Raw genomic sequence first — 13,429 nt, forward strand, 5'->3', positions numbered from 1 at the left:
ATGAATGTTGATGTACTAACCCATGAATGGGACACTACTTTTAAATGCTCTGTTTCATAGATACTCTATTTTATCAGAGATTCTTAACACTTTATGTATATTTTATAGTTTTGATATTATTGTTATTGGATCCTTTATAGTTTTGATATTATTGTTATTGGTATTATAACTTACTTGATTATGCTTATCATATATACACTATACTTGATTTGTTTGCCCAGGGAGAAATAAGGGATGCGACTGTAGCTGCTCTTCCTTTTTTTTTCAGGAAAGATCAGAACCATCCTATTACCGTTTAGTCAGCTGTCCTAAAAGCCTATTATTAAACCCCCCTTAACCATACCTCTCCTACTGAAATGATATAGTAAGATTGGTAGTTAACAACAAGACCTTTAGAGTACTATTTCATTTAATTCTTACAGCAACCCTAAGGTTCTGTAATTATTCCCATTGTACTGATAAGGAAACTGAGACTAAAGAAGAAGGTAACTTGCCCAGTCACACTGCAGTTTAGCCCTGGGGTGGTTGTTGTCTGTTTGTTTTTGATTTTGTTTTACATTGTATGGCCTGTTCTGTAATACAAACCGCTCTGAATATAGATTACAACAGCAAAATCTCTGACATGCTTGAGGAAGACTTTTAAGTAATCTCTTGTGTGTTTTTGATTCAGTCTGTTTATATTGGTAAAGCAAGTGAATGGACATAGTTACACAACTTTAAAAATAAAATGATGATAGAGAACAAGGGGTTAGAAGAGAGCCAATAAATGGCTGACAGCCGTGTGTTTGGGCAAAGGATATGCACTAACTGAGTGATTCTGAGTTGAAAGTGGCTGTTGAAATGTGTTACTTGGAGGATTAGGAGGTGAGTGTAGTTTTCAAGTGCTGATGAGAAGGTTCAGCATATCCTATCACTGAACTCTTATGTCTGTAAGTGTTAGTCTGTAGGGGAAAAACCCAAATACCCCTTCCTCCCCATTTTGCTGTATTACACACATTTCTCTTCAATCGTGCTATGGAGGCAAACTTGTGACCATTTAAAATACTTAAATAAATACTTAGATAAATATCTTTATCTTCCTGACTCTACATCTTCCCAGAGTTCCATAGAAAAGCAGAAAAGTAAAACAAAACAAAATAATTTTTCATTCTTTCATGGTAATTTTTTTGGATCTTGCATTTAAAATATTCAAGTGGAAAACTTTTTCATATTTCCCCCTTCCTTTTACTAATATTAAAGTCTCACAATTTACTTAATCCTGAAACTTGTGAATAGGAAAGGACTGCTCTGAATCCTTTTTGTCCTAGGTATGGTACTCACAGAGTTGTGCTCATAGACAACGTGCTTTTTAAAAAAGTTATCAATATATTTCATTTTTCTGTGACTTAACCAGAAATTAATTTCTTTAGCCTGCATGCTTGATTTTGAAATTTGAATTAGATTGAAAATAGCTATTTCTAGTTAATGAAAAAAAAAAAAGCCTTTTAGGGTTTTGAGAAGGAAAACAGCTCTTTAAGCCATTTTCAATTTTTCTCTTTAGTGCAATGGTAGTAAAAGAGACACTAGAGGGTAGAGAGTAGGATATAAAGAAGACGATTGATTCAGGCTAGAAGCAATTTTTACTACCAATGTTTTTGTTTAGTCAATAATATAATTAGTTAATTGTGTAGATAGTCCAAAATGAACATTATTGTTGCTCCTTTACATCTTTTTAGTGACTTTGCCCTATCAGATATGTCCCTTGGTCCCATTAAAATTATTCTTTTAAGGGTAATATATCATCTCTGTTTCTAAAAAATGTTTCATCAGCTTTGAGAATTAATGTATATCATATATAAGTTACTGTTCAATATTTGTTAATTTGTAAGATATATGTTCATTAATTCATTCATCAAGTATTCTTGAGAAACCACTGTGTGCCAGGTACTTTTCTAGGTCCTGGGGACACAGAGATAAAACTGAACCAACAACAGGGCTAAAAGCCAGACAGACCTGGAACTGCAACATAATTTTAACACTTATTTGTGGGAAGTTACATCTTTTAGGTCTCAGTTTTCTGTTCTGCTAAATGGGAATAAAAATAGTAGCTGTATCATAAGTTGCTGTGATGATTAGAACCCTTAGCACAATAACTGAGGCAGAGTGTGTGCATTGCAAATATTTTGTGTTACTACTACTACTACTACTACTACTACTACTACTACTACTACTACTACTACTACTACTACTACTACTATTATTAACTGTACCAGCTGTACTAGAACTATGCTGCATACTTCAACAATGGTGCAGGTGGGGGCAGGCAGGAAGGGTGGTAAGATGTCTTTTTCCTAAGCATTGTGTCACACTTTATTACTTGGTCTCTAAAGTAGCACTGTTTGTGCCCTAAATTCCTCATGGAAAAGCTCCTTCAGGCTTTATTTACAGTAGTTGCTCTCTATAAACCTGGGCAGGGCCAGGCTGGGGAAACAGATATCAAGTAGAGTTTTCTACCTCTTTTTCCTTTCTACTCTTTCCTACTTCTCCCTGCTCATCACCACCAAGGAAACTCCTTTTTGGCAGGTCTTTATACTATCTGTGTGAATTTACCCATAGGAATAGCTGCCTTAGGACAGCTCAGAATCAGCTAGCCACCATGCTATTAAAGTAAAAAATAAGTAAATAGAAGTAAAGAAGTAACTAAGGAGTTTGGAATTTATCCCATAGGTTGTAGGGGTCATTAAAAAAATCTGAGTTGGTACTAACATGGTCAGAACTGTGGTTTGGGAGAATTAATCTGTATACAAGATTGATTGGAGGGCAGAGAGTCTGGGAGAGTGCTGCAGTCACTTTTATCTTGAAAGAGACTAGGCACAAAGTGATGAGGACCCAAACTCAGCTGTGGCAGTAGAAACTGAAGATTAATAATAGACTAAAGTGGAATCAGTCATGAATAAGATGCTTCCCTATGAGAAGCATGTGGTCCCTGAGACCCAGTAGGGGAATAGCATCTATGTGCACTCACTCTCTCTCTCAGTACCTCCATCCCTCCCCAACCTCTAACACATGAATTTGAACTTGAGTAAGTTAAATGCACTTATGATGCAACCCCACTACTTTCCCTTTTATGTCTTATAATCTATTGCCTTTTACCTTTACTTACTCTAATATCTGTGGAAATTCTATACAATCCCACCTAGTCCAAATGCTTCCTCACTCATAAAGCTTTTATTGTACATTCCTCTAAGAAATGTATTGTCTTCTAATCCCTAGTAAAACCATGTATTTCATTCATTATATATGTATTTAGATTAGTTGTTTGACCATGTATTTCATTCATCATATATGTATTTACATTAGTTGTTTGTCTTCGAAGGCAAGGACAACTATATTTGAATCCATATAACACCTCTACAATTCCTTGTATAATAAGTAGCTAATAAATATTTGTCAAATACTTGCAAAAGTATGCTTCATATAGAAAAAAGCTGCATTTGGTTGTGGGATCTGTTACCCTTTCTTAGGTTTCTGGTGGTGGAGGGCGGATGGGGGTATCAACATCCAATTTGCCATTTTGTGTAGATTATGAAGTCCTTTGAGGTACTTTGAAATTCCAGATGTTTATATAACCTCTGCACCAAGAAAACCTTGCCTCAAGTGATACTTTGAGTTTAAAATACTTAGAGGTATAGAAATGAGGGCAGAGCTTTATATGGGCATTTAATATCTTAATAAAGTGCTTCTTAATAGTTCACTCACTAAGTTATCTGAACCTGGGTTTCTTTTTTTTTTTTAATTTTTATTGGAGTATAGTTGGTATACAATGTTGTGTTAGTTTCTGCTGTACAGCAAAGTGAATCAGTTATACATATACATATATCCACTCTTTTCTAGATTCTGTTCCCCTGTAGGTCATTACAGAGTATTGAGTTGAGTTCCCTTTTCTATACAGTAGGTTCTTATTAATTATCTATTTTATATATAGTATGTATATGTCAATTCCAATCTCTCATTTTATCCCTCCCACCCCCCCTTCCCCCTTGATAACCATAAGTTTGTTTTCTACATCTCTGACTCTATTTCTGTTTTGTAAATAAGTTCATTTGTACCATTTTTTTTAGATTCCACATATAAGTGATATCATATTATATTTGTCCCTCGGTTTCTTTTTGTATTGTTTTAGATGGAATGATGGAAGATGATGATATGCATTAACATAAGTAAAATAGAGAATTTCTTAGTAAAAAATAATGATTTAAATTTAGGTAAGTTATGGAAGTTTCCTAAGAGTAGGCCATTCTGCCTCTCCTTTTTTAAAAAGTTGGAAAAAGCTAAGAGCAAGGCTGTTTGTATTTTCTTAACTGGATTGACTGAATTAAGAAATGTATTTCAACTTTATATTTTGCTTTTGTTACAGGATCCTCATGCAGAGGAATTTGAAGATAAAGAGTGGACATTTGTCATAGAAAATGTAAGCTAATCGTAAATTCTGTCACCTTTCATATTTTTGACTGTATAAATTACTAAGGTACATTAGCATTTTGGTGGTAGGAGAAATATTGCCTTATAAAAATTAAATAGTGATTTGTAACTTTCAGAATTTTTTAAATGAAATGATAGCCGGTAGCAGAATTATTTGTAAATATTTTTGTTAAAAATATAGACGTAAAAATACTCTTCAATGCTGAATTATATATATGCTCTATGTATTCTGTTGGGGGCTTGAGGGAAGGATCATGTCTTATTCATCTTTTTATCTATTTAGCATCTGACATGGTGCTTCTCACATAACAAATGCTCATTGAAACATTTGTTGAATGAAACTATGAATGATCTTAGAAATCTTTTTAAAAAAAGTATATGCTTTAACTCTTTGGGTTGAGGGATTCTAGAGTGGTACTTTAATAATCATCTTCAATTAGTTTACATATTGTGGAGTCCCAGGTGACTTGCAGGCATATAGTAGTTGTTTAATAAATGTTTATTGAATGGAGATTAGGGAAGACAGGCCATGAGACTACAGTGAGAAAGAATGTGGATTCTGGATTCTGATAGACCTGATTGCAAGCCCTAGCTCTTCCATTTATAGGCTCTGTGATTGTGGTAAGTTTCTTAACTTCTCAGCAATCAATTTACAGGTTTGTGAGGATTAAATAATTTCAATGAATATTAGCTTTTATCATTGTCATCGACATCATTACCATGATTGTTATTAAAGTTCTAAAATATATTTGTAACAGTTTTATAACGTGCTTTATAACAGCATATTCTTCCTTTCTGTGCCTGACTTTGTTTTATATCTCAGTGGTAAAAGGAATCTTATACTTTTTCCAGCAGTAGCTGGGCCATTTTTAGACATGAAGATCTGGGAAGCTTGGGAAGGAGATCAGGTCCAAACACAGTGGAAGGAGTTCTGATGGCTGGATATCAAGCCAATGTCATTGTGTTATGGTTCACACATGTTAACAGTTCTGGATTTTCTGTAGTGATAAGTTTGAACACTATACTTGGAATAGCATTGAGGTTTTAAAAACAAACAAACTTACACTTCTTGAAATTGGTTACAGCCTTAAAAATCTAGCTTTCATTAAGTTAAGAGCTTCTCCCCAATGGATGGTTTTACGGTTTTTGATACTCGCGGCTCTATTATACATCTTTGTTAATTTGATGTACTAAGGAATTAGCAAGTTAATTTTGGGTTGTAATTAATGGTAGAAGTATGTAAACACTAACTTTATATTTGTTTAGAAAGGTGTTCTTATTACACCTCTAATTAATTTTAGGATAGAGGCACAGCAGTTCTAAATTTCTGAGGAATACGTTATAAGCTGTTACTGAAAGGTACAAGTTAAAAAAAAAAAAGCTATATGAGATAGATCAGGTTTGGATGCAAAAGGCATTCAAATCTATAGGATTTTAGGAAAAATATTTTTAAGTTCTGTGTTATATATTTTATAAAAATATTTTAAAGGTCTATAGAGAAATACTAAAATTAAAACAGTGAGATTTAAATGGATCATGAGATAAAGAGGTATATTTTGGATTATACTTCCCATATTGGGGTATGTGTTTCTTAAGTCGAAGAGTACATTTATATCCTTTTTATGAAAAATATATTTAAGCCCAGCAGCTTATTTTGCTCATTTGCCTATTTATTACTCAAGTGATTGAAGTTGCTAGAAATCTGACTGTTAGGTAAGGGAGTGGCCATAGGAGGAAAATGGAAAATAAAATACATTAGCATTTCTTCTTTCCAAGTGTTTATTATTAAATTAGATTCACAAAAATCTAATAAAAATAATATAGATGCTTTTAACTATTATTCATATTGTTTATAAAACTTTATAAAACCAACATTTTAATTGAAATGTTACTAGAGGTTAAATTTTACTCTGTCATCTGAAGATTTTGGAGACCTTACTCTGAGTTACATTGTGGAGAGAACACTGCATTTGTGGACATTTCCAGCCATCATTATGCTTTTTAATAGCTAAAAGATTTTCTACCTTCTTGTCATTCTGCCTCCTCATATTCTTATTTGAAAAAAATGCATGTTCCTTTCTCCCATATCATAGTATAGAGAAGACATGAGCTTTTGATTGGTTAGAATTGAGTATAAATCCTGATGTGCCTTCAAAGCTGGTGACCTTGAGATTATTTTCTAGGACTTAATTTCTTCATCTGTAAAATGAAAGGTTTCTACTAAATGATCTCTGAGGGATTTTCTAGGTCCATGACTTTGTTTCAGTCAATAGGAATATTTCTATAAACTTTTTTGAAAATTATCTTTTTGTAGATCAAATTTTTGATTTTCAAGTTCATGGAGAATGAAACCGTTAAAATGCTTTAGAAAGAGTTGATAGAAGTGAGTTGTTAAAAACTGCTGTCAAATCTGGTGTGGAAATACAACTGTAAAAAATTGGGAAAATTTATGAAAACCTGAAAGGATTTTGCATTCAGATTATTTCTCTTTTGTCCTTATATATTGATTTCATTTAAAAGTGATTGAAGTACACTAATGATACGTTATGGCTGTTGATTGTGAGAAAATTGACAGTCAACGAAATTATACTCAAAGAAGAGGCCATGAAAACTGGTGATGAAACACATTAGTATGTATTAAACAAAATTAAAATGTTTGTGTATCAGTATTTATAATTCTTCCCTTTAATTGACCAATTCTCTGTGACATTCAGATGATTTAAGAGGGATTCTACTATGAATGTATACTAAGCCATTCTCATGGGCTCTCTCTATATACTCATCTCTAGGATTAAAGAACTGTTCTTAGAAATTTTCTTTTAAACCTAAATTCAATATAAGTAGACATTACATTTTTCAGGTAGTAGCAGTTCACTTTGCTTGAACTTATAGCAGTTCACTATATGACATCATCATATTCATTCATTCATTCAGTAGCAGTTAATTCACTGAGTATGTATTTTGTGCTGGGCACTCTTCTAGGTACTGGAAATAGAGTGGTATATAAAACACATTAAAAATCTCTTCCTCATGGAGTTTACATTTGTGTGTGTGAGAGAGAGACAGAAAATAAAAATTAATGAGTGTGAAATATATACTATGTTAGATCATATAAATATATAATATATGTTAAATACATGTTAAATATATAAGTGCTAAAGAGAAAAAGCAAGAAAGGGGGATAGGGATTCCACTATTATGGTTACATAGATATAATGAGCTTTATTATTTCTTGTAAGGTCTCCAAAAGAGAATTCAGGCATACTTGTCAAATTAATTTGAAAGATATTTTAATAAGAATTTATTAAACCAATATTATAAGGTTCTAGAAAGTTTAACCTTGCAATGCTATATAAACCTTTTCCTAGGTTACAGCTCCCCTCAGTGGTGGATGACGAAATTGACTCTGGTCTAGAGAAACAGTTCTATTCCTGTAGCAATAACATGTTATAATATTGTGCTCTGCTTTACATTTTAATACATGCTTTCTGTATGTATGTTTCCACATTACATACAGAAGACCTAGTGAATTTCAAAGGACTGTCTTTTTCTCTTGTAAAGTCTGGGTTTTGTTTGAAAGTCTCTTGGTAAATTGTTGTGACACTGAGAAGGCATGCTCCAAAGAGCATTCAAAAACGGAATTTTGATATCTTTATTTTCTTTGCACTTTGTTATAACCCCACAATCAGTGAAATTTAAAGTTTTTGTTTAATATAAAATATCCAAATAAAATGCAGAAGTCTCCAAAATATATTACCTTAACAAATTTATTGGATACTTACTGTATATCAGGTACTGTGTGGAATGCTATATACACATTATCTCATTTACTATGATAATAGAAATTATCATACTAAGTGAAGTAAGTCAGAGAGAGACAAATATCATATGATATCACTTATATGTGGAATCTAAAAAATAATACAAATGAACGTATTTACAAAACAGAAACAGACTCACAAACATTGAAAAAAAACATCAGTTACCAAAGGGGAAAGGGTAGGGGAGGGATAAATTAGGAGATCGGGGTTAGCAGATACAAACTACTATATATAAAAAAGATAAACAACAAAGTCCTACTGTATAGCATAGGGAACTATATTCAATATCTTGTAATAAGCTATACTGGAAAAGAATATGAAAAAGGATATATATAGATATATGTATATCTATATATATCTGAATCACTTTGCTGTACACCAGAAACTAACACAACATTGTAAATTAACTATACATCAATGTAAAAAAAATAAGAAAAAAAAATGTAGGAGTAATAAACCTCTATGTACCCATCTCCAAGCTTCAATAATCTTCAATACTTCGGTAAACTTATTTCATCCCCACTTTTATTTCATTCCCACTGTTTTTTAAACCAGATTATTTAAAGTTAATCTTAGATATTGTATCATTTCTTCTGTAAATAACGAAGGCCACTTTTGAGCACCATCAGTTTGGGAACTTGTTAAAAGTTATTGGCATGTTAGAAAAGGTGATCAATCTACAACGGGTTTTTTTGTTTTGTTTTGTTTTTTAAATTTTTTGTAAACTTAATTTCCTTGTAGATCATCTTTCTGACGTGGTAGGCCTAAGGTTCGAAATTAACTATTTTGTTCCTTGAGAAGTGATATTATGTGTTCTTGTTTTCATATAGAAGATATTTAAGTTAATATTAGAAGCAACAAGGCTTTTCCCCCAACCCCCTTAGAATTAAACTCCTGCATTTAGAATAGGAAGTTCATAGTTCAGACAGCCTTTCCTGATCTTTTAATTATCCTGTCAACTTTCTGTTATATATGATTATGTGAATGGTGACTGTCTGTCTGTGTAAATTAGGTAGGGTATTCTAGATATAGCTAGTAGTTAAATGAAGCTTTGTGAGCCAGCTCAGTCTCATTGTGGTTAAATGTCAGAGAAAGCCCATACATATACACTTTTTTTTTCCTCCTTCATTTTCCTTATATTAAATATTTAGTGTGTTGTTCCAGTTCAGAAATATCTCAGATTGCGTTTCTGAAGGAAAATTCCATCTCCTTTATTCTGAAGTGACCCTTTGGCTTTAAAGAAAGTAATGGAGATGCTTTTGTTGCACTTAAAGAAAGGTATGCCCAAGAATGATCATATATGCCTTGAGCTTGACAGAATTCTCAAAATCCTAAAATTCTTGTGTAACTACCTATTTGCTTAAATACTTATTTAGTTTTCCATTTTCATCTTGCCTGTCATTTTTTTGTTAATTGTCAATTTTATTAGATTATATGAATTAGAAGAAAGCAAGTTACTATCTTCAAACCCTACATTCTAAAATTCCTGACACAGGAAGGGACCTTATACATGGATTAACATCTAAAGTCTACTGTAAGGTATTTATCTATGTGTAATGCAAGAAACCCTGTGTTAAAGTAGTAAATAAACTACTGCATGTTAAACAATTTATTTCATGTAGTAGTTTACTTTGTAAAATGTCCTAGCTAACAAATTTAAGTTTTATTTAGCAGCAACAAAGCACTATTTTCATACTATTATGTGTATCTTACATGTGTATGCTATTGGGTAGTCTTTTTGGTTAGATTTTCTGATTTTTGTCCCAGTTCATCATCTTTATTAATTTTAACCATACCTACAGATCAAGTGGAGCAATATAAAACTTCACCAGATTAAAGTCTTGGTATTCATATTTGCTTATTCATTCACTAACTGTTGATTAAATGCTTACCATGTCATAGATATTTACTAGTTATTGAGAGTATAATATTGAAAAAGATATGGCTCCTGATTCCAAGTATCCTACAGTCTGAGAGGGAAATAAACAGGCAACCGCTACAAGAAAAGTATAGGGTGTTAAATGTGCACATATAAAGAGTACCTAACCCAGTCCTGGTGGGTGAGAGGGAGCTTTCTATTGAAAGTGATATATAAGTTGAAACCTAAAAGATAAAGTTATTTTTTTAATTGAAGTATAGTTAATTTACAATATTATATTAATTTCAGGTGTACAGCATAGCGATTCAGTATTTTTACAGATTATACTCCATTAAAAGTTATTCCAGGGCTTCCCTAGTGGCACAGTGGTTGAGAATCTGCCTGCCAATGCAGGGGACATGGGTTCGAGCCCTGGTCTGGGAGGATCCCACATGCCGCGGAGCAACGGGGCCCGTGAGCCACAACTACTGAGCCTGCGCGTCTGGAACCTGTGCTCCGCAACAAGAGAGGCCGCGACAGTGAGAGGCCCGCGCACCGTGATGAAGAGCGGCCCCTGCTCGCTGCAACTAGAGAAAGCCCTCGCACGGAAACGAAGACCCAACACAGCCATAAATAAATAAATAAATAATAAATTTAAAAAAAAATGTTATTCCATGAAGGGGACCTTCAAGATGGTGGAAGAGTAAGACATGGAGATCACCTTCCTCCCCACAAATACATCAAAAATACATCTACATGTGGAACAACTCCTACAGAACACCTACTGAATGCTGGCAGAAGACCTCAGACTTCCCAAAATGCAAGAAACTCCCCATGTACCTGGGTAGGGCAAAAGGAAAAAGAAAAAACAGAGACAAAAGAATAGGGATGGGACCTGCACCTCTGGGAGGGAGCTGTGAAGGAGGAAAGGTTTCCACACACTAGGAAGCCCCTTCACTGGCAGAGACGGGGGGTGGCGGGGGGGAAGCTTCAGAGCCACGGAGGAGAGCGCAACAACAAGGGTGCAGAGGGCAAAGCAGAGAGATTCCTGCACAGAGGATCAGTGCCGACCAGCACTCACCAGCCTGAGAGGCTTGTCTGCTCACCCGCCAGGGTGGGTGGGGGCTGGGAGCTGAGGCTCGGGCTTCGGAGGTCGGATCCCAGGGAGAGGACTGGGGTTGGCTGCATAAACACATCCTGAAGGGGGCTGGTGCACCACAGCTAGCCGGAGAGAGTCCGAAGAAAACTCTGGACCTGCCTAAGAGGGAAGAGACCATTGTTTCGGGGTGTGCGAGGAGAGGGGATTCCTTCCCTGTCTGCCCACAGAAGGCAGAGCACTGCCTAAACAAGCTCCAGAGACGGGCGCAAGCCGTGGCTATCAGCTCGGACACCAGAGACAGGCATGAAATGCTAATGCTGCTGCTGCAGCCACCAAGAATCCTGTGTGCAAGCACAGGTCACTATCCACACATCTCACACCCCCCGACCCCTGGGAGCCTGTGCAGCCCCCCACTGCCAGGGTCCCATGATCCAGGGAGAACTTCCACGGGAGAACACACGGCACACCTCAGACTGTTGCAATGTCACACTGGCCTCTGCCACCGCAGGCTCGTCCCGCATTCCAATTATTACTACCGTACCCCTCCCTCCCCCTGCCATGAGTGAGCCACAGCCCCCTAATCAGCCGCTGCTTTAACCCCATCCTGTCTGGGCGGGAAAAGAAGCCTGAGGGCAACCTACATGTGGAGGTGGGGCCAAAACCAAAGCTGAACCCCGGGAGCTGTGCAAACAAAGAAGAGAAAGGGAAATCTCTCCCAGCAGCCTCAGGAGCAGTGGATTAAATGCCTGCAATCAACTTGAGGTACCCTGCACCTGTGGAATACCTGAATAGACAACAAATAAATGCAAAATTGAGGCAGTGGACTTTGGGAGCAACTGTAGGCTTGGGGTTTGCTATGTGTGACTGACTTGTTTCTGATTTTTATGTTTATCTTAGTATAGTTTTTAGCACCTGTTATTGTTGGATTTGTATATTGGTTTGGTTGCTCTCTGTTTTTTTGTTACTTTTTATTTTTTTATTTTAATAATTTTTTATTTCTTAATAATTTTTAATTTTTTTTAATTTTAATTATTTTATTTAATTAATTAATTTTTATACTTTTATATTTTTCTTTCTTTCTTTTTTTCTCCCTTTTCTTCTGAGCCGTGTGACTGACAGGGTCTTGGTGCTCCTGCCTGGTGTCAGGCCTGAGCCTCTGAGGTGGGAGAGCCAAGTTCAGGACATTGGTCCACCAGAGACCTCCCGGCCCCACATAATATCAAACAGTGAAAGCTCTCAAACAGATCTCCGTCTCAATGCTAAGACCCAGCTCCACTCAACGACCAGCAAGCTACAGTGCTGGACACCCTATGCCAAACAACTAGCAAGACAGGAACACAACCCCACCCATTAGCAGAGAAGCTGCCTAAAATCATAAAAAGTTCACAGACACCCCAAAACACACCACCGGACGTGGTCCTGCCCACCAGAAGGACAAGATCCACCCTCATCCACCAGAACACAGGCACTAGTCCACTCCACCAGGAAGCCTACACAACCCACTGAACCAACCTTACCACTGGGGACAGACACCAAAAACAACAGGAACTACAAACCTGCAGCCAGCGAAACGGAGACCCCAAACACAGTAAGTTAAGCAAAATGAGAAGACAGAGAAATACACAGCAGATGAAGGAGCAAGGTAAAAACCCACCAGACTAAACAAATGAGAGGAAATAGGCAGTCCACCTGAAGAAGAATTCAGAGTAATGATAGTGAAGATGATCCAAAATCTTGGAAATAAAATGGAGCAAATAAAAACGTTTAACAAGGACCTAAAAGAACTAAAGAGCAAACAAACAATGATGAATAACACAATAAATGAAATTAAAAATTCTCTAGAAGGAATCAATAGCAGAATAACTGAGGCAGAAGAATGGATAAGTGACCTGGAAGATAAAATAGTGGAAATAACTACCACAGAGCAGAATAAAAAAGAATGAAAAGAATTGAGGACATTCTCAGAGACTTCTGGGACAACACTAAACGCACCAACATTCGAATTATAGAGGTCCCAGAAGAAGAAGAGACAAAGAAAGGATCTGAGAAAATATTTGAAGAGAATATAGTTGAAAACTTCCCTTAACATGGGAAAGGAAATAGTCAGTCAAGTCCAGGAAGCACAGAGAGTCCCATACAGGAAAAGTCCAAGGAGAAACACACCAAGACACATATTAATCAAACTATCAA

The 13,429-nt window shown here is 35.7% G+C and overlaps 1 protein-coding gene across 4 annotated transcripts in view; it reads left to right on the plus strand.

Annotated features, from left to right (window-relative positions):
* The window catches only part of EHBP1 (EH domain binding protein 1), a 339,544-nt gene that overhangs the window by 68,730 nt on the left and 257,385 nt on the right, over positions 1-13,429 (plus strand). For all 4 annotated transcript variants that reach the window (XM_068564185.1, XM_068564184.1, XM_068564187.1 and 1 more), the window contains exon 5: positions 4,397-4,450. In XM_068564185.1, coding sequence (XP_068420286.1) covers positions 4,397-4,450 — 54 coding nt within the window. The remainder of the gene's footprint in view (positions 1-4,396; positions 4,451-13,429) is intronic.

This window comes from Eschrichtius robustus, chromosome 15 (assembly GCF_028021215.1).
Source record: "Eschrichtius robustus isolate mEscRob2 chromosome 15, mEscRob2.pri, whole genome shotgun sequence".
NCBI classification, from domain to species: Eukaryota; Metazoa; Chordata; class Mammalia; order Artiodactyla; family Eschrichtiidae; genus Eschrichtius; species Eschrichtius robustus.